Below are 21,381 nucleotides of genomic sequence, written 5' to 3'. Positions count from 1 at the left end.
CTCGTACATATATGTGCGCGAGTATGTGTGCGCGAGCCATGTACGCGCGTACACATATAATATATACGATTGTAATATCGAAATCTCGACTCATTTGAATCATATTAATCTCTATGGTTTTATCGTATGGTTTGATCGATTAAAGGTCTCATGTTCTCGCTGTAACGAGAGTAATGGACAATCTCAGATCTTGAAAGCGAAAAATTGTCAATCGATCTTTATGTCGTACACATTATGTACACGCGGAAATAAATTAATTTCTTTGCATTTAACCACTCGTGCCCAATTCGCAACATGTACCGACAACTGCCCCTGATTTCCCTTGATTAATAAAATGTAATTCAAAGGTATTTGATCTAGGTTGTCAACAAAAATACATCTAGGGACAGTTGATCCAATTGAATTCGTATTAATACACAGATTTAAAAGAATTGACAGTGACATGAGAAATAACCAATTTTGATGTATAAGCGCAAGGAAGAAGATTTTAATGATTTTCTCCTTTCGATATCGTATTCCAATGTATGTATCTTTTTTTAAATTATTCGAGAACGACGATATATACATATATATATATATATATATATATATATATATATATATATATATATATTCGCGCATATATATTTCGGATAGTATATCCGATACATGTATTGTACGCCATTGTTTCTCCAATATATTTTATTAGCTTCAATATTAACAAAAATGTTACGAATATATTATATTGAAGAATATAATTCTTCATTTTTTTGCGAACGTGTGTGCTGCCTTATATTTTAATATTTATAGCCATATAGTTTTGAAAGATTTTATAATTCATTACACATCACCGTCGTGTGCAAGTACACATCTGTGCAATAATCATTTGTTTTTTTATAAAACTTGATTATACATATATATATATATATATATATATATATATATATATATATATATATATATATATGTACGTACGTATATTTTTGCGCAAAGGCTTCTTTGAAACGATCCTGCTTTCATATCTCGTTACATTCAAGATGTTGATCGTATTGTATGTCCATATATTTCTTATATCATTCATTTCCTCGTGTTCGAACGCGTAGTAAAAAATGGTTAGACGAATCAAAAATTTATCGTTGTAGATATCTGTTGGTATTTTGGTGTTTTCTTGCAAACACAACAGAATGTGCTATTCTTATAATTCATCGAGGACGCTGCTGATATCGATTAGATATCGATAAATTATCTAAGCGAGTGATTACTGCAAGTACGTTACCTTTACATTTAATTACATATACGCACACACATGTGTGTGTGTGTGTGTGTGTATATATATATATATATATATATATATATATATATATATATATATAGCGATAAACAATTAAACGCGATTTTGCACTTTCGCGATTCTAATGAATGAGAAAGTAAATGATGAAAGAAAACACAAAACTGGCCGAGATTAAATGAATGAGATCATCGAGATCGATGTAAATGATAATCAGAAATCGATTAATTTTTTCTAATCTTAGCCGATATTTGAAATCTACATTTTTGTAATGTCTTATCTGCTTAATTGTGTATGTGTGCTCATGTGTATCAATATTAATGTATTAAACTTTATATTTAAAATAATCGGCCAAATATTGAGCACGATTTTTCGAAGTTTTCCGTAAAACTTCAATGCTTTCTAGGCTGTGATTTGTAACTGAAAAGTCTACCGCGCGCGATTATTATCGAAATAAATGACAATCCTCCTGCAAACAAAGTTAAATATGAAACAGAAAAATAAATAAAAGAATAAATGCATTATAAAAGCAGAAAACATTTGGATACGCTTCCTTTTTGTCCTATTCACGGTATTTTGACGCAATACTGATATGTATTATTTTTGTTTCATCGACACTTACTATCTACAAATGCGAATAGCGAACATTTATTAAACCAAAAGAAAAAAAAGAGAATACAAAAATATTCCGAATTAATACATAAATGTACACAGTAATGTTTTTTGTATAACACATTGTAACACGGTACATACTCTTAACACTACAAGTTGTACTATCATACTATATATAATGACGAAACTGTGTAAATATTAATAATATTATAATGGCAGAGTTGATGACAATGATATATATCGTTAAATGGGCTGTGGTGGAAAACTATTATATATATATATATATATATATATATATATATATATATATATATATATATTGGATTGAATCACTTTCGTTGTAAAGGAGAAACGTATCATCATTCGTAGACATCTGTCGTTTGAGCGTGTAAAAGTCAGTCCTACTATTTGGTCACACAACGATTACCTTGCACAAAAAGCGTACCTAATTATATATACATACATATGTAGATGTATGTATGAATGTGAGTGTGTATGTGTGTTGTGCATATTGATATAATAGAATTTGCCTATATAATATATAGCATCTGCCGTAATGATTGTCAATAATATATCGTACTTATCGTATTCTTAACGCGGGCAGATTATAGTGAGCTATAGGCTGTAAATCAGAATCTCGATCGAATCAGAATAGATTTATTTGTTCTTCGATCGTTTATAATGTGATGTTGTTGCTTCGAAAGTTTCGAAAGAAAATCTCATGAGACGAATTGATATTCTCTTTCTCCCCCTTTCTTTCTATAGCTATTTCTCTTCCCCCCTCTCTCTCTCTCTCTCTCTCTCTCTCTCTCTCTCTCTCTTTCTCGCTTTAATTTTTTAATTTGTCTTATTTAATACTTATCTAAATAGATAGGTATGCATAATTATATAATTATATAAATCAATCAATTAAATAGACATTTATGATATTATAATAAATAGTAAATACGCATCTAATATAAACATGCAAATTAATATTGTATTCTGTATATGGCGTTCTCAAGGTTTTTGTAAAAGTTTGTTAATATTTGTAGAAAATAAATAAAGAAAGAGTATGCGGGTTAAAAGGAAAAGGGAAAAAATAAAATTACAAAATTTTTAAATTTTTATGACTTAAAATAATTGTTATTGACTGTGGTATTTTTTTTCCATAGAGGAAAAAAAGACTTAAATTTTTTATTTTATTTGAAACGATCTATTTAAGAAGGAAAAGTTGATAAATTCTTTTTTGGATAATTTAAGATAAAGAATATCGCATCCTTTTTTTAATATAAAATGCATTATTGATTGAGAAAAGAAAGGGAGAGATTTTTAAATATGCATATACACATAAACTTATGCGACTATGCAAATTTATCTGACGACATTATTCCACATCTGACAATTTTTCCATAAAAAACATCGAAGCTCGGCACAAACGCATAGGCTTAGTTCGCTAGTTGAAATGTGAGAAAACAATATTTTATAAATTCTTGCTCAAACAAGTTTTATTTCTATTGAAAACAATACGGTATGCAATACGCACATCGTCTTTAAGTATATATGTAGCATGAACAACGTGGACCATTCTATACGTTCGATCGCGATCATAGACATACATACATAATATGAGTAGACAGAGCAGGTCGTTGTTGAAATGATGCCAACATTCTGGTAGGAATCGGACGGAATAAAAAGTACGAAGGAATTCTCTTTGTCGCTTCAATATTATGTATATGACAGAGAAAATACCCGTGCATTTTCTATACTATCTCGCTACAATCATTTGTTTGCTGGCATTGTTCATTTATAAGGAAAGATAAGTAAAATTGTCTACATTTGTCTATAATCGTGATATATAGACATATGAAAATAGTCACGAAATTTCTATATCTCCATTCGTATATCCGTAGCTATAACACGTCATTTACAATGACATGAAAGTGATAAACTTGCGCATGGACATCTTTCATAGAGCACTTTTGAATTAAATATACATATTTATAGAGAAAGGGAAAATATGTATATTTATAAAAAGTAGAACGTGTAATACGAAGATAAAATTATGTTCACTTTTTTATATTGATAAATAGATATATTGATTGAGAGAAAGAATGGCATCTCGATTAGTAATGAGCCACTACTGCAAAGGCAGCGAATTCTAAGCACGGGCCATCTTTTAAATTGACAAATGCGTATGTCAATTACGTCGATATCAAAGTGACTCCGTTTTTTTTTCTACGATTTTCAAATCTATAATCAGAAACATTATATATATATATATATATATATATATACACACACACACACACACACACACACACACACACACATATGTATATATACATATATATATATATACGCGCGCGCGCGTGTGTGTGTGTGTCTGTTTAGTATGTATAAAAAAGTATACTTTATTTGCTCGAATAATTTCATATTAGTATTCGATTATCTTATAACAATGTTTGTATCAATATTGTCTAAAATGTGAAAATTTTATGCAATATATCACGACGTCCGGTATTTAAGGATTAATTTAAATGTGATTGTTATCTTCGAATTAAATGATCAGAATGGCTATGGCACGATTTGTGACGCAAAATTGAGCATACAAAAGCACGTCCTCATAAGAGCATATAATCGTCAATACATTGATATAAATCTGAGCTTAATGTATTCTCTCGGGGATGGGACATCTATTTGTATTTTACTAGTTTATTGAGCGCTCATCATATTAGATTACATTATAGAAAGAAGTTAGAAGATAGGCACGTCTTTTATATGTGACACGCCCTCTGATCCCTCCGAAATCATTTGTATATTTTCTTTGTACGCTTTAGTATGTGTGTCGGTGTGTATACACACGCGTATGAATGTCAGTAATAAAAGACGCGTATTGTACTTACATGCTTTCGCTTCAAGATACATTTAATATAATTATAATAGATCATTTTAAAGAGTATTGCGAGCGTTGCGATATCGCTCGAGCAAGTCTAGAAAAAAATATTATAATATTGTTTGTCTGTTTATTTTTTCTTATTTATTCTCCTTGTTATGTTTGAACGAGAGAGATTAGTAAATGTGTTTTACTCAAAGTGTCCTTCCTACGTAAATTTACTTGTTCATTCTTATAAACTAAATAAATGGTATCTTTCATGTTCACATGTGTTCTTTACATATTTATTTATTAGAACGACCAAGATTCCTTTTTAATCTATATCTTTTAAATATATAATGCTGTCAAATAGCAATTCAATTACTTCCAACAAGTATTATATATATATATATATATATATATATATATATATATATATACACGCAAACATCCTACATTTAAAAAAAAGAGAAAAAAATGAGTATGAAGCGAAGCAGACGGCGGGACTCGATCACTTGCTGCCATAAAAAGCATGCGGAATGGGAGTCACAGTCACCCATTTATTCTGCTGTTCTTGAGACAGTTATATATAAAAGATCTATATATTTTCGATAATAAAACAATAATTAAATGAAATAAAATAACGCGCAGCGAGTTTTTTCTCTAGTCTTTGTATCTCAGTACTGATATTATATATTTTTCTTTGAGAATTTTTGCAACAAAAAATATATCTCGATGGATTTATTTAAAACTTGTACAAGATGTATAGTTTGTACTTATAAAAATAAAGAAATATTCGATATATAAAAGTATAATAAAAAAATTTTAATTACGGAAAAGATTGTGACGATATCGTACATGCATGTACATATATAGGCTAGATATTATAAATATTTATCATCATTCTTCCCCCCAAAAAAGAAACGAGAGGAAAAAAGAAGAGAAGGGGGAAAGAGGGAAAAAGAACATGGGTACGGTATATAAAAATTTCAGTCTATGTGACACATCTTTATCACACAATTATGAATCATTAATTGTCTAAAATTTTTATTATAATTATGTCTGGATAAATGACTGTTATTGAACCATATTTGATCGCAGCTGGTAATTGAAATAACTTTTATGTTAAAGAAAATCTTTTCACATTAATTATATTACCTAATATTAAAAGAGTGTAAATTAAATCTGTCTATTTTGCATATAGATAATGTTTTTTTTAAGTATAAAATAACATGTGAAAAGTAGAGTATTAATTGTTATCAAAACTTTTTATTTTTTCTGCAAATTTTTACGAACTGTACAAGCATAAAAAAATTGTTGTTTCAACAGTTCTTTAGATCGTTTTAAAAACAATTTAATTATGTTATCGAAGTATACATACATCAAAATTCGACAATTTCAAATATTATCGAATCTCTTCAATTTTGAACATTACACATCATTTCTTTGCAAATAAATTTTAAATAACAATTTGATGTAAAATAAAAGCATTTGAAATTAACCCAAAAATGTCATGTTATCATCTATATTACTTCTTGAGTTGTTTGCTAAAAAAAGTTTCTAACTTTTAATCATTAATTATTTGAAAACTATATCTTGTACCATTTTCGTTCAGAGTAAATTAATAATAAATTTAAAAAAACTATAATGTAAAGAATATCTCATCGGTTTAATCGGACTTATTATGTGTATATCATGAAAGTAGATGTAATACCGAAAAATGCCCTAATAAATTTTGAAACACTTGTGACATTTTTAGTGTACATTACACAATACGTGATACACATTAGTAAATATATAAAATTATAAAACAACGGATTCTCACGTACATTTCATTACTAAATAATCGATCAAATAGCTGCCTATAATATTAAATATGTAAATTCGTGACATAGAGTAGTTCCTCTTTTCATGCTAGATTACTAAATTAGCTCGTCACAGTTGAGATGTCTGCAAAGATTAATTGAGAATGTTGCAATATTGTTCTATAGTAGATGTTATACATGTGTTATCACATGAAGTCACGCAATAACATTTTGAAAGCGTATTCGAGAGACATATGCGAAATAATGCTTTTATCTTAATAATACGCAGGGCAATCTATAAAATATTTCGATATTGATTTATCTACTAATTGATCATCTGCTGCTATAGCTTCACTAACATTAATATAAAAATTTTCAGTTCAAATATCGAATATTGCTACACACATACACACACGCGCGCGCATACACACATAACATTATCGAAACCATCGCGACTATATAATATCGTTAATTTTGGCACTTTTAAAATGCTTGCTGAAATGTGCATTTTTACTCGCGTTACATTTACGAAATAAATTGCACAATTTCCGTTACATCTTATTATGCTATAATGTGGCCAAGATTATGGCAGATTACTCATTATATAAGCCTTAACATGTATGGTTGTGTGTGTGTGTATGTGTGTGTGGGGGGGGGAGTATATACATACATACATATAATAATATTAATTATGGCAGTCTGTCAAATACACATATTCATATAATAGCCAATAGGCGATATTTGAATTACAAAGTGTCCAACAAATAGACAAATGGGCCAACATATGCATTTAATGACGCAAATCCAATGATAATCGTTAAAATGACAATTTACACTATACTAATCAATCTTGTTGGCTGTTTAATGTAAAAAAATTAATTGGCGTCGCATTGACGTCAATGTCGCTCCTAAGTTGACGCGGTACAATAAATTAATATACAAAATTTTTTTTCTTATAGCAATTTCGATTGGATGCACTTAGTACGCATTCATTCAATTTTTTATATTCTCGATAAATATAGAAAACTATGTGAGGGCGTATTTGGTGCTCGCTAATAAACTATTATTATTTCATAGCATAAATATTATATATATTGGCCTTTGTACAAATTTCATAAATTTCCATCGGCAATGAAATACAATTATACGCACTGTAGCTAGAAAATGGAGCCTGAAAACATGTTTACATCTATGTTACACATCCCCATTGCAAATAAAAATACAAAGTATTATTGAATAAATTTTACAAACTTCATCTACTTTCACTAACTGAATTGAATGATCCAAATTCTCATTAACAAATATATCTCATCAAATCTTTAACTTATTCCGGTTATTTTACAAGCGATTGTAAATAAAATGTTTGACACAAATTAGCTGAAAATGGAGAAAAAAAACTTTCAAAATCTCCGATAGAGGCAAAACTAAATATTATTTGTGTATAAAGCAATAGTATATTTATGAAATCTATTTAGAAAAAATTAGAAAAAATATTTGAAACGAAATAAGCTCTAAAAATGTTTTCTCGGAAACAACAAATCACTATTTTAAAATCGTTATTTTGAAATATATCGACATTGTCATCTATCAAAATTTTAAAACATTCAAAAGGTATTATCGAATCTCTTGAAATATATTGATCGACAAATATATTTTTGTTGTAGTACTGTTGTTGTAGGATCCATTTAATATAATATCCTGCATAATCTATTTAGATGTGAATTATCGTTTTAGGCATAATTTATACCATTTTCAAACTACTTTATATGCGTACTCTGTGAATTATAATACTAATAGATCTATTCGCCTTATACTTCTATGCTATTAATATTATTGCAATTGATTATCTTCGACAAGATAAAACGAATAAAACTCTTCTCTCTACGAGATACAAGTATGAGAAAAGGAGAAATACTTCCTACAGTTTGTTTAACAAATTTTGCAAGCTTCTTTCTACTTTCTTATTGCACGCAAGAAATGTATATAATATACCTCGGTTATTATACTTCTTTTTTTTCAATCTAGAAACTACATTTTCTTTCTAGAAACTACAAATAGTTAATTGTTTTCTTATAAGAATGTCAAAATATTAGATTTAGTTATATATACTTACATATATATATATATATATATATATATATATATATATATGTGTGTGTGTGTGTGTGTGTGTGTGTGTGTGTGTGTGTGTGTGTGTGTGTTGCGTACGCATGTATAAAGCAGATAGAGTGAAGGGGGAAAAAGGAAAAGGAGAGGGAAAGAGAGAAATAATATGTTAATATTAAAAGTAAAAATTAAATATCGATGTTTCCTTAATATTTCTTCTTTTTAAAATTGATAGAACACTATAAAAATACGGCAGTGAATCACGATAAAAGCAAACTGTATGATCATAAAATTATAAAGAGAGAGCACAACATCAATCGTAAGATGTTTGTAGAACATATGATGTATCATTATTTCAAGTTTTTGTATAAAAGAAATAAAATATTTTTTTTATTAATTTTCGATGTTATAATACATTTGCTGAGAAATCTGTCGTGCGTGAGAGGGAAAAAAAACTGCTTCTATAGCTGAAAAGAAAAGTATTTTCAAAAATATTTGGAAGAATAGAAAATATTTTTATTTTTCTTTTATTTTTTTTCAAGTTCTTTCAATTATTCTTTTCTTTTGCTTCTTTTTTACTTTTGCATTTATAAAGACACTATACCTTCTACAAACACAACACGATTATACATGTATTTGTAATTCGGCACAAATATCTTTGCATATTTAAATATGCAGACACACATGCATATTACTATCTATATTTATTTAGTGATAAATTCACTGGATAGAAAAGAAGAAAACTATTGCACCTATGATAGGATAGAATAGGGATCTTTTACTATATTCTATATACTTTCATTTGCTCTTTTGCACGTTATCATAGATTATTTAATAGAATGTATAAAAATTTGACTTTAGAGTATTGTTTACGAACCATCATGCAACATATGTTCAAAACAATATAAGCTTTATAACTCAAAATTTTAATTTACATAATTGCACACATGATGGCAGTGATAGTTTATACATTGTATGCATTTCGTTATATCGGTCCGCAACTCGTCAATCGGTATCATTATCCTACACATACTATATATACATCTCGAAAGATATTAAGAAACTAATCGAGTTTAAAGCAAATCGGTGGTTAAATATAATATCACGGCTCATGACACCGGATATATAGAATAAATGTAGTACGAAAACTTGATGGCTGTGACTAGGGAAGTAATACATCCAGTTTTAGGCCTGTCTTCGGTTTACAAAAGCCACAATAACCGCCACATTTACCGAGAATTCGCTGATCATTCTAAATATAACATATAATATATTATAAACATAAATACATTAATAATACATTGGCATAATATATTACATTAGAAAACATAATACATTATACATTTAGATATATATGTATATAAAAGTGTGTGAGAATTATAATATTAAAGTAGAAAGAGGGAAAATATAATATTCTGTATTCTTTCAACTAAAATTTTGATTTTGTTAAAAAATGTGACAATAACAGTTGCCAAACAACAAAAGTTGCTTTTTAAGGCGTGACAAGTGGAAAGAAATTAAAGAGAGATTATTTTTAATATTCAGATATTTTTAAAAATAGCTTGGTGCGTGCAATATAAAAAATTTATGTCATTTTTGTGCAAGTTTAAATAAAGTTAACTGACATCAGTTCTATTTAAAAAGAACATTGGAAAATCTAATGGAAAAAATATATATGAAAAAAGCATTTCGAAACTATGGTGTTGATTAATCAAAACTGTACATATACAGTAAAATTTTAAGTTTTGTTTTCAATCTCATAAGACATGGCAAATCTTTTCCCGCTTACTTACGATTTTATTGATCGCGAAAAAAGCGCTTGAAGTTTCCGTAATCCATGTAACTGTTGGCGATAATCCCAAGGCGGTCCCTCTTAAATTGATGCTGAAACGTCCTTGCGGACAATCAGTAAGGCTATAACAATCACCAGCTTTGCCATACTCTACGCGTTTCATTCCTTTCGTCCATGAGAACGTGTAATCATTTGCTAAACATAAAGCAATTCAAATGTATAAATATAATCACACGTCTAAATGAAGTAATTAATTTTATTTTATTTTATGATCATAGAGAGAAACAAAGAAATTCGCAAAAATATTTTGTTGCAAAGTTTTAATATTGCAAATGTGTTGCGCACAATTTTGTTACTGCAACCTTGTTATAAGATTACACAGACTATTGAAAAATTTTTTCTTTTAACATTATAAAAATCGAATATATAATTACTTAAAACATTTATATATGAAATATATATCATGTGTCATATTTCCCTCTAAAATTATAATATTTTTGTTCTAAAGATCTTTTGGTAACTTGTGTACATAAATAATTTAAGTTATAAGTATAAATACTTTTATTCATGTAATAAATTTTTCAAATTACTTACCTATAATGTAAAGTTTTGCAGGATCTATACGTACTCTTTTGAACATTGTCCTACCAGAAACTGATCCCAATTCTGATACACAGTTGCAACTATCATTCCTTTGACCATTAAAGGGGCAGGTGTGTGGATTTTTCAACCTAATTTATTCATATTGTCATTAAAATATGTTGCCGAAAGTTATTGAATCGCTGAGAATATAACATTCTAAAGGATATTTCGAGAATTAGATGCAGTATAACATTCATTATTCAAAATGATGCCAAATAGTAGGAAAATAAAATATTTCAGATAAACGGATATTCAGATATTCAATCTAGAGAGTGAGGGAGTAAGGGAGAGAGACGGAGAAGAAAGGTGGGAGGGAGGGAGAAAGAGGGAGGAAGGAGGAGTGGGAGTGGAAGAAAGAGGACGAGGGAGAAGGAGAGAGAATATCTCTTTAGATACACACACACGCGCGCGCACTCGCATCCGCACCCACACCCACACTATAATAAAAATATATAAAAAAAATATGAATACAAAAATAAAAACAATGCAAATTGTTATGTAAAATTGATTGACGATAATATATAATTCTTTGAGAGAAAAGGAGAAAAGTTTACTGACCTCTTATCGTAAATTTCTGCATAATTTTCGCTGTCGCCAGCTGGCAATGTCAAATATTCTCGTGGCTCAATGCTCGACATTCCGTGACAATAAATCGCCATATTCCTACCACCAATTAATAATGAATATTCACCGTCTGTGGTAGTTTTGAGTCGTTTTTGAATTTCAAGGCACGTAATTGGTCCACATCTTCTTTGATTGCATTTACGTTTTCGTTGTGGTTTATATTCAGATGAACAATGAAACCGTGCAACTTTTTTGCCATTTGCGTCATGACAATAAACTTTACGGATTTGTCGACCTTTGCGTCCACAAGGATGACTACACTGAAATAGATGAAAAAAAAAAAAACAATAAATTTCTTCCTCTCTCTCTCTCTCTCTCTCTCTCTCTCTCTCTCTCTCTCTCTCAAACTTTCAAAGCAGACAAAATTTACTAGATTAAAAAAATTTCTATCTAGTTTTATAAGCAAGTCAAAGACATGACAAACATGTTTGCGTACATTTAAGACATATATGCAGAGGAAAGTAAGATAAAATCTTATACCTTTTTGGATTTATCTTCCTACAAAAAATCAAAGTAAAAAAAATTTTGCTGATCGTTAGGTCTTTAGGATCTTAAACTATATGAAAATGTGGCTGAAAATGAGTTGCTGAAAAAAAATATTTGGTTACCAAAGATAACAAGATTTTTTTGAAGAAGTCAAAATACTTGGGTTTGTCCCACCGGTAGGGTAAACCTAAGTACCTATTTGAAAACATGTAAAACACCATTCAATTACAAAATCTAAATTTATTTTAATTATTTTTATTTAAATACAATACAAAGATGTATTCCAGTGACAAAAATCATAAATAAAGATATTCTCTTGTTCTACATTGATGCGGGACTTTCTTATTTAATTTTTTAAGAATTTCAAAAAGCTTTTTTTAGTGGTTTTTTTCTGAATGATAGTTTTATTTATTTTATATTTACGTACATTATATGAGATGTAGGTACTGGATTTTGCTCCAACATGAGGAAAATAACAATTATGACGGCAGTATATTCCGACATACAAAGTGATGATCAAAACTAGAGTGATATACTCTCTAATATATAAAATGCAATGCTGCATTTATAGATGCTCTGTGTAGAAAAAGTCTACAACGACTCGATTGTTGCCCCAATGTCGATCTTTTTTGACCCAAAAATTTTGAACTTCTCTCAAAAAAGAAATATCGTGTGCACGATTCATTTTAAAATAATAATGGCATCAATCTACAACTAATAACACAAGTTAACCAAAAATAATAGTACTTATCACGAAAAAACAGAGATACCTAGTTTGACTCGCCTATTCGCTTTCACCCTACTTTTTCTCCAATTATACATAATTCATTACACAATATATTACTTAATTCCCTGTATTTTTTTTTTTTTTTTTGACACAATATCATTTCTCTGAATGTGTATAAATCAATTTTTGGAAAAATTGATACTAAAATTATCTCTATGTTAAAGGCTTCTCTATGTTAAATTTTGAATTACCCAAGTTGTTTTCCATAGTTTTTATTTAAACTAAAATTAATTTTAACATATAGACATATTGCACATTTCTTTAAAGAGAAATGCCTTTATGCACTATAATTGCTAATATACTCGATATAAAAATATCCGCTTCAACTAAAATAAAATTGAAAATGCGCTCACTTTTCTCCATGTGCCAGCAACCCAATAATATTTATCGCTACACTCTCGTAGTTTACAAATTTGATCCTCGGCAGGTTTCTGATCCATTGGACAACCTTCGGTTGGGGTTGGATCGACCCATTCGTAGCGATTCACTCGATGACAAGTGACTGTACGATGTTGCATTCCTTCGCCACATTCTACCGAACACTTAGAAAAGACACAAACGCTTTTATTTAATTTTGTTTTCTCTTTTCAACTATTAAAATAATTATGATTATAGAGAGAATGAGAATAATTATGATTATTGAGAGAGAGAGAGAGAGAGAGAGAAGCATGCAAGAAAGAATTATATTGCACACTTAGTGATCGAACGCATTAATGATTAAAAAACTTATTGAAAAATGTTTTATAGAGTTTTCAACAAATTTGAATGTGAGATTAATAACATAAGTAAAGAAAATAGAGAAAAAAAGATTTAAGTTGCGAAAACATCATGCATGAATGATTTAACAACGTATCTTCATCACAGTATTCCGTACGCATTTTTTTTCAATACATTATAATATTTTTGCAATTTCCTATATATTTCCCATATTTCCTACATATCCCCAGTATTTCTTTCGATTAAAATCTAAAAATTAAGAAATATGAGAAATGATCATTATTTTCTCTTGTTACATGTACGTACACACATTCGTGCATGGACAAAAATTAAATTTATTTTCATGTTTTTAAAATGATTCGCGAAATTCAGATTAGTAACGCAGATTGCAATGCTACCAGATAAGATACCTCCGACCAGGGGCCTTCTTGCCAGATATAGTCACAAGCAATACGTTGGCATAATCTCTGCGATTTTGGCTTGCGTGATTTTGATCTCGAGCACTGCTCATCCTTAACTGGTATTTCCGGCCCATGGTTACTTCTTCTCATTGTACATTCCACTCTTCGGGTCTGAACACCGGTACCGCATGATTTCGAGCACTGCAAAATATTCTGATTCAATACAAGCTAATCGTACATATGACGTTTCTATTATTGTTTGTATCATACGTCTATTATTCACTTAAATAAAATGTGTTAAGAAACAAGTTTGTGTAAAAATACTTTTCTCAATACAATACTCATCGGTTTATCAATATTTTTCTTTTTAAAGTGTCTATTGAGCTTCAATATTCTTTTTTGATATTGATTCTTCATAAAATTATATTCCGCGATAAAGCTTTCTTTTAATTCAATTTTATCACATTTTAATCATAAAGGAAAGCGTTTTGATCATTATCTGCACGATTTATTTGCTTCTAGATATTGAATACTAGAGGTAAAAAGAAACTTAACACTTTTTTGTGTTATTTTTATTCTACGATATTAATAGATGATGTTACTCACAGGAGTCCAATTAGATATTTTCCATCTGCGGACGATATTAGATTCCAAGTTATTTTCCTTGGAGTTTTTAGAATTATTTTTGCAAGATTCTTTTTGACATCTCCGCACGTATTTCGGTTGTTCGTCGGTACATTCTTTGTCCGGCAAAGTTTCACCACGATGACTTTGGCAGCGTACTTGGCGATGCTGGAATCCATGACCGCATCCTACGTTGCACTAAATCCATTCGAACCATTAATCAAAAATATATCATTATATATGTGTATGAATGTTCATTACACATACAAGAGAGATATTCTGTAAAAATAATTATACACGCGTGCGTTTGCGTAAAAATATAATTTTATATTATTTAATTTTTTATATAATACAAGAAACAATTTCCGTAAAAAAAATATATATATATATTTTTGTTAAGAGAGATTATTTTTATCAAATATGATACACATATATTCTATACATTAATAATATATAAAAATTTTATTTGCTTATGTACTGTATTATAACATTTAGAATAATTCTATGAAATTGTTTCGATACCTCGCTCCAATCACCGGTATTCCAAGTTGGACATGGATGACGATTGCATGCAATTTTGTTTATCGGTTGTTGATTAGAGTCGCAATAATAATCGGGCGCGAAAATTCCCGTTTCCGAGGATATACACTTTACTATTCTACTTTTGTATCCAGCATTGCATTTTCGTGAACACTGTATGTAAAAATGATGACATTTATTACAAATATAATACGGAAAATGTTTTAAATAAACTAGAGATTATAAACCTTCAAATAAATATATTTTAATAAACAAATTTTCTCCCCTCTTCCATCACACAAAAATAAAATATAAACATAATAGTAAAATATAAGCCCACCTCTCCATAAGATCCTATGTGCCATTTGTAATTCGAATGGAACGTAATACCGTTGCTGTCGATTTCATTATCCTGTTGAAAAGGATCTTCGCGCGGGGGATTGGATGATGAATAAATGGGTGGCAAACTGACCTAGAAGAATGATAACGAACCCTTTTTTTTACAAGCGTTATATTATAAATAATTGATATATGAAAAACAAATATCTTCGATATATCGTAGTAATAATAATTTCTGTTCTTTAGATGTAAAAATATAATTTAATTAATTTTTTTTTCCTCTACTTCTATATAAATTTAAAATCTGTCATCCTGTGACAATTCCACAGATTAGAAACAGTTAATAATTTTACTTTTCATTTTTTATAATTTATTATTTTATTTTTTATTTATTATTATTATTATTATTATTATTATTATTATTATTATTATTATTATTATTATTATTATTATTATTAACAATAGCATTATTTGTATTTGCTTTTTATTTATCTCTGATCTTTTATAAAAGTATTATTAAAGTAAATAAATAATTCCAAAGTACATAGACAATTGACTTACGACATTGAGACATGGTTTTAGTGTGCAAGCAATTGAAGTCTCTGGTTTCTCGGATATGGGGCATTCATCGCTATTCATACCATCGGGATTTTGACAAACGACTTTTCTGCGCAATATTCCTTCGCCACATGTCACTGAACACTATACGACAATAAGACATTAAATTCAACTTGATAGCTCAAGAAACAATTGTTCTATTTTGGGGTAAAACTATCCAATATACCGTACCGGACTCCAGTCGCCGGTATGCCAGTAGTAACAGGGACCAACAGCGCAGATTTCTGTCGTTGCGATCGGTGTACCGCTACAAAAGGTATGCGGTACTACGCGATTCTCGACTTGGCACCAAGAGGCTCTGTGCCGTTTTCCCACGCCGCAAGTCACGGAACACTGCATAACGATATTTATTTCTTTTTCTGTCTCTGTCTGCCCTCCCCCCTCTCTCTCGTTTTTATCAGTTTGTTATCAGTTTAAATTACTCAATAAATAGTACTGGATGAGACAAGATACGACAGATTAAAATATTGAAAAGTATTAATCTCTTTAAAAAAAAAAATGAATAATTTGAAATACACATTTTTATTCCCTGAATCTCTAAAGTTTTAATGTTGAAAAAATATATTCTTCTACGACTAACACATTTCGAGAAAAATCTTCAGATTGATGAATGAAATGTCTCTGTGTATATATTTTTTTCTCTCTCTTACTTACCGGACTCCATTCTCCTAGATCCCATTTCGGGCAAGCCTCTTGGCCGCATATTTTCTTGAGATGCTTTTCTTGTCTGGCGCAATTCTGATCTCGTACCTGCCTCTCGTTTGAGTCTACGCATATCGCGCTTCTCAATTGTATACCACCGCCGCACGAAACACTACAGGCGTTCCATTCGCTGTAACTCCAATGAGCGTCGTCGCACGGGCCAATGCACGACTGATGCTCGCTCGGTTTTTCAATATGCAAGCATGCATGCGCCGGTACTGGTCGTGGAGGATGCGGCGGCGAATCTAACAAGATTTGAACGCATCGCCAAGTGACGGTCCGCACCCCTGGACCGCAATGATTTGAGCATTCGGAGACAGAAATCATTTGCCATCTGAAAGTATATAATGGGCTTTTGAGACTACGCGTGATAAAATTTTATTGAGAAAAAATATTGTTAAAACTTCAACTACACTTTTGTACTTGGTTAAAATTGAACACGTGCAACATATTTGTGCGTTCATCTCCGTAAACAGTTGAAATCTTTTCCAAGTATCGTAATACTTACAATACGCTATATTACACTAATATTGCAAAAAATTTTAATGATATTTTCACGCGCATAACGTTTACTTACTGCAGCGTACAATATGCGTTGCATATTTGACTATCTTCTTGCGGCTTTTCCTCGCCTTTGCAATAATCATCGGGCACTTCGTCCTTATGCTCGGTGCTCCTACATATGACTTTACGATATTTCATACCTTGGCACATTCGATTGCATGTCGACCAATCGCTGAGCAACCATGTAAAACTGTTTAAAATTCTTTTCGGTACAGTATACTCGTATGTGATTTGAGGTGGATACACGTTCCCTACGGATAACACCTGAAATATCGTATTTTCGCTTGAGAGAGATTTCGCATTTCTGGATAACTCCCGGCCGTGAATATAATTCTAAATATAAATTTTAGACCTGCCTCCAAAATTAAATCGATGATAATAGGCCGGGAACTATTTAAACGTTCTACAATCGATTCTGGTCCGCTGTATTCTATGGTGACGCCCGGATGCACAATCACTTTACGGTGCATTACCATAAAGTTGCCATTTAGGATATATTCGCCGTCTTCTCCAATTCGTAACGCTGTAATGACAATATACATTGTGATATATGTGCGTTTTTAATTCAATCAAATTTTAAATTTTTACTAAAATTAATAAGACATTATAACTTACGACGAAATGTTTTTCGTGCATGCGTATGTGTAGAAAAACAAAATGTGTTTTTCAAAATACAGAATTTAAATTCAGATTGCCATTATCATATTTTATATACTTACAAATATGTGACAAGAATATAAATTCATTTTTGTAAACTAATTCGCGATATACATACTATTTGTATATACGTAGAAAATAAATATCGTATATTTTAATTTTGTTTTGTAGTAAAGCATGTATAATATGCAATTTCCCCGAGTAATTGATAAATCTTGAATAATACTAGACGGTCCCATTTATAGAAAGCGATACGTTCATCAGCTAAATTGGCAAAAACTTTATCGGAGACAACCTATGCGCGGAACATTTTGATAGAGGTCTTACCAAGATAATTACTGTCGTTATGAGAGCCTAGCCATCCGTGTTGTCTAATGTCGATGTAGCTGCTACCGGCAGGAATTTTAGCTACTTTCGTGTAACCGTATACACTAGCGTTGTAAGAGCCCGTGATTCTCTGACAAGTAGAATTGTCGCCTCTACAGACTCCACAAGTATCGAGTTCGGCTGTCGAATTCAAAACGTGATCGCATCCAGCCGGCTTGCATTGGCCGTTAACGCATATGTGAAAAGTGTCGGGTCCACAGGGCGTCCCGTCGATTACTTTATCACGTAACATGTAATACTGATTGCTTTCCACTTGGCAGTATAGTTTGCAACGGTCTTGCGGTAATACTGTAAAAGAAAGATTCGCGTCAAAATAATTCCCAAACCGAGATCCGAAATTGCTTTGTAAACAATGTGAGTGACACGTTTCTCTTTCTAATCGTATTAGCAATAGAAATATTCTCTATCGCGTTATTACTTGATACTTGTTCATAATAATGAAGGCAAAATGCTTGGAAATACAATATAAATTGATAAAAAAAAAAGATGGAAATATTAAGCCTGCCTAGAAAATCACCTATGCTGTCGTAACTCTGAAAGTAAGTGCCATTTACAATAATTATCAAATATCGCTCAAGCTGTGCGGTACCTACCGACATTGGTTAGAAAGAATGTATCTTTTTCATAAGCATTGTAGACACATTGAAAAAAAGCGATATATTCTGAAAAATGGATCTTCATCCATGTCTTTCTTTGTACGTTTAACATAAATCATATCATAATCTTTCTCTCTTGAAAATTGAAGATTGCATCAAATCGATTTTATAGTTGGAGATATATGAATTAAGGCGATATATACATAATATAAATAATCGCTTACTTCTAGTGTACTTTGCATGCCACTTGACATCCCTAGCAAGATTTTGAATGTTGAAATTGTTGTTGTCAAATTTTGAGCATTGTTGTTCTCTGTAAAAGAAAGAAGAAAAAAGAAGAAATATCTTTCCTCTTACTACTATGTATCGTGTCACCTCTCTCTCTCTCTCTCTCTCTCTCTCTCTCTCTCTCTCTCTCTCTCTCTCTCTTTCTCTCTTTGTCTCTCAATGACAGTTTTATTCTCCAAATATCAGTTAACCGATAGATTTTTGCTTTTTTAAATTTATTTCTCACTGTCTATAAGATAGCGCCTTGATACGATATAATGCTACATATTTTTAGTATATACCTAAAATCTGAACTGCCTGGCGGGCATTCTCTGGTGCCGCAACTGCGGTATTTGACGCGCTCGCCGATACAGTAATTGCCGCCGTTTTTTGGCGCCGGATTATCACATTCACGATACTTTCTCTTGATACCGCCGCCGCAAGTCCGCGAGCATTCGCCGTATCTTCCCCATTCGCCCCACTGACCATCTACCGGCTCAAGATTCCTGCGCGAGACGCACTCGCCGCGATGACACCACTTGTCGACACCGCAAGGTGTACCATCGGCCCACGGCATATGCTGGGTATGACACTGCTGATGGTAATCCCACAATGGCGCGGTGCACCATAGTCTCCTACACACTGCCTGGCCGGTAACCAACCAAGCCCCCAATTTACTTCAATTTTTAAGTGAATTAAGCGTCGCAATCAAATAGGATTAAGTAAAATCCATGGAGTGGTCAAGGAAAGATAATACACACAAGCAAAAATAGTACTCATTACAAACAAAAATATGTATAATCAGCTCTCTTTTGTTTCTTTCTTGCGGCGTTCATTTTTAAATATAATTATTAAAATATACATTTTATATAATAAAAAAAAGAGCAAACAACATTCGTAAAAAATATCAATTTGATAAATTGATTGAATGAAGATAATGTAAACGCGAGAATGAGATGCATTCCTATGATTATTCGAGCTGCAATTATATCTCGATCAAACGCGTAAAGAGAACGTTTTCGACTTACCATCACTCACCATATGAGGACAAATTCTAGATCCATGTCCAAAGACGAGCTCACACTGTTTGTTTTCCGAATAATCTTCGCCAGGTAACCGACCAGTCTGTCTCTCCATCATTTTGCTTGGTTCGTCTAGTAAACAATTGGCATATCCAGCTCTGAAATAAAAGTTGCTATTTGATTAAAGCATTTCCGAGCATGCAGACTTTGTGTATCTTCGTTGCGAAAGACAGTATGTATGTAGATGGTTAATTCGCATATTTTTTGAATGATATTTTTCATGACAGCGAATAAAATATAGAATCGTACAAGAATATGTACCTACGTCGCTTAAAGAATCTTGTTAAACGTATTTCTAAGAGTCCACCATGATTCGTTTCGATGCTGAAAGACTCGCGATATTATCTTTCCGATAAATCGTGATCGGAAAAAAACGTATTTTTAATACACATGCACACATTTTAAATTATAAAGAGTGCGATGACGTTTAATTAATTGGCTTATCTGATAGAGACCCAATTATATTATCCGGATAACAAGCATAAAGCTACTTAATCCGATTGTCTATTTAAACGCTATATATATGTGTATGTGTGCGTGTGCGTGCGTGCGTGTGTGGGTGTGTTATTAGCTTACAGAAACATGCAGGGTGTATCTATACTTTTTATCATTACCCGCGAATTTTCTTTCAATTGTGTCTTTCATTCACTTCTTTTTTCTGGACAATTTTGAATCGATTTTTCTTCTCGATACATTTTTTGTAAAAATGTGTAAAGACTAAAAAATTGCAATAAATGATAAATTCTTCTGACATTTTTTGTTAAAGAAAAAATTGCATAAATTTAAATCAAGCAGAACATAATTTAAATGGATTCCATTATAATGATAGATTGTATTATGGCCATTTTTTGTCTTCTTCCAGTCTTTTAAGCAATGCACCAAAATTTTTCAAATTAAATATAATCATTTAATTGAAAAATTTTTTAAATTTTT

The 21,381-nt window shown here is 30.9% G+C and overlaps 1 protein-coding gene across 4 annotated transcripts in view; it reads right to left on the bottom strand.

Moving 5' to 3' along the window:
• Positions 1–6,062: 6,062 nt before the first annotated feature.
• The window catches only part of LOC126853199 (A disintegrin and metalloproteinase with thrombospondin motifs 8), a 39,060-nt gene continuing 23,741 nt past the window's right edge, over positions 6,063–21,381 (bottom strand). The window contains exons 12-29 of one of the 4 annotated variants that reach the window (XM_050598753.1): positions 20,395–20,546; positions 19,669–20,008; positions 19,324–19,412; positions 18,444–18,791; positions 17,816–17,982; positions 17,473–17,723; positions 16,848–17,229; positions 16,365–16,526; positions 16,137–16,277; positions 15,577–15,708; positions 15,240–15,410; positions 14,700–14,915; positions 14,091–14,294; positions 13,329–13,517; positions 11,637–11,962; positions 11,031–11,167; positions 10,438–10,631; positions 6,063–9,896 (exon numbers count right to left, since the gene is read on the bottom strand). In XM_050598753.1, coding sequence (XP_050454710.1) covers positions 9,807–9,896; positions 10,438–10,631; positions 11,031–11,167; positions 11,637–11,962; positions 13,329–13,517; positions 14,091–14,294; positions 14,700–14,915; positions 15,240–15,410; positions 15,577–15,708; positions 16,137–16,277; positions 16,365–16,526; positions 16,848–17,229; positions 17,473–17,723; positions 17,816–17,982; positions 18,444–18,791; positions 19,324–19,412; positions 19,669–20,008; positions 20,395–20,546 — 3,691 coding nt within the window. In that variant the 3' untranslated portion in view covers positions 6,063–9,806. Of the gene's footprint in view, positions 9,897–10,437; positions 10,632–11,030; positions 11,168–11,636; positions 11,963–13,328; positions 13,518–13,542; positions 13,942–14,090; positions 14,295–14,699; positions 14,916–15,239; positions 15,411–15,576; positions 15,709–16,136; positions 16,278–16,364; positions 16,527–16,847; positions 17,230–17,472; positions 17,724–17,815; positions 17,983–18,443; positions 18,792–19,323; positions 19,413–19,668; positions 20,013–20,394; positions 20,547–21,381 lie in introns of those variants that run through there. The other 3 variants (XM_050598754.1, XM_050598755.1, XM_050598756.1) reach the window with 3 other exon arrangements.

Source organism: Cataglyphis hispanica, chromosome 11 (genome assembly GCF_021464435.1).
Source record: "Cataglyphis hispanica isolate Lineage 1 chromosome 11, ULB_Chis1_1.0, whole genome shotgun sequence".
NCBI classification, from domain to species: domain Eukaryota; kingdom Metazoa; phylum Arthropoda; class Insecta; order Hymenoptera; family Formicidae; genus Cataglyphis; species Cataglyphis hispanica.
Note: the sequence above shows the minus strand (reverse complement) of the source record. Positions and strands in the feature narration are given on the sequence as shown.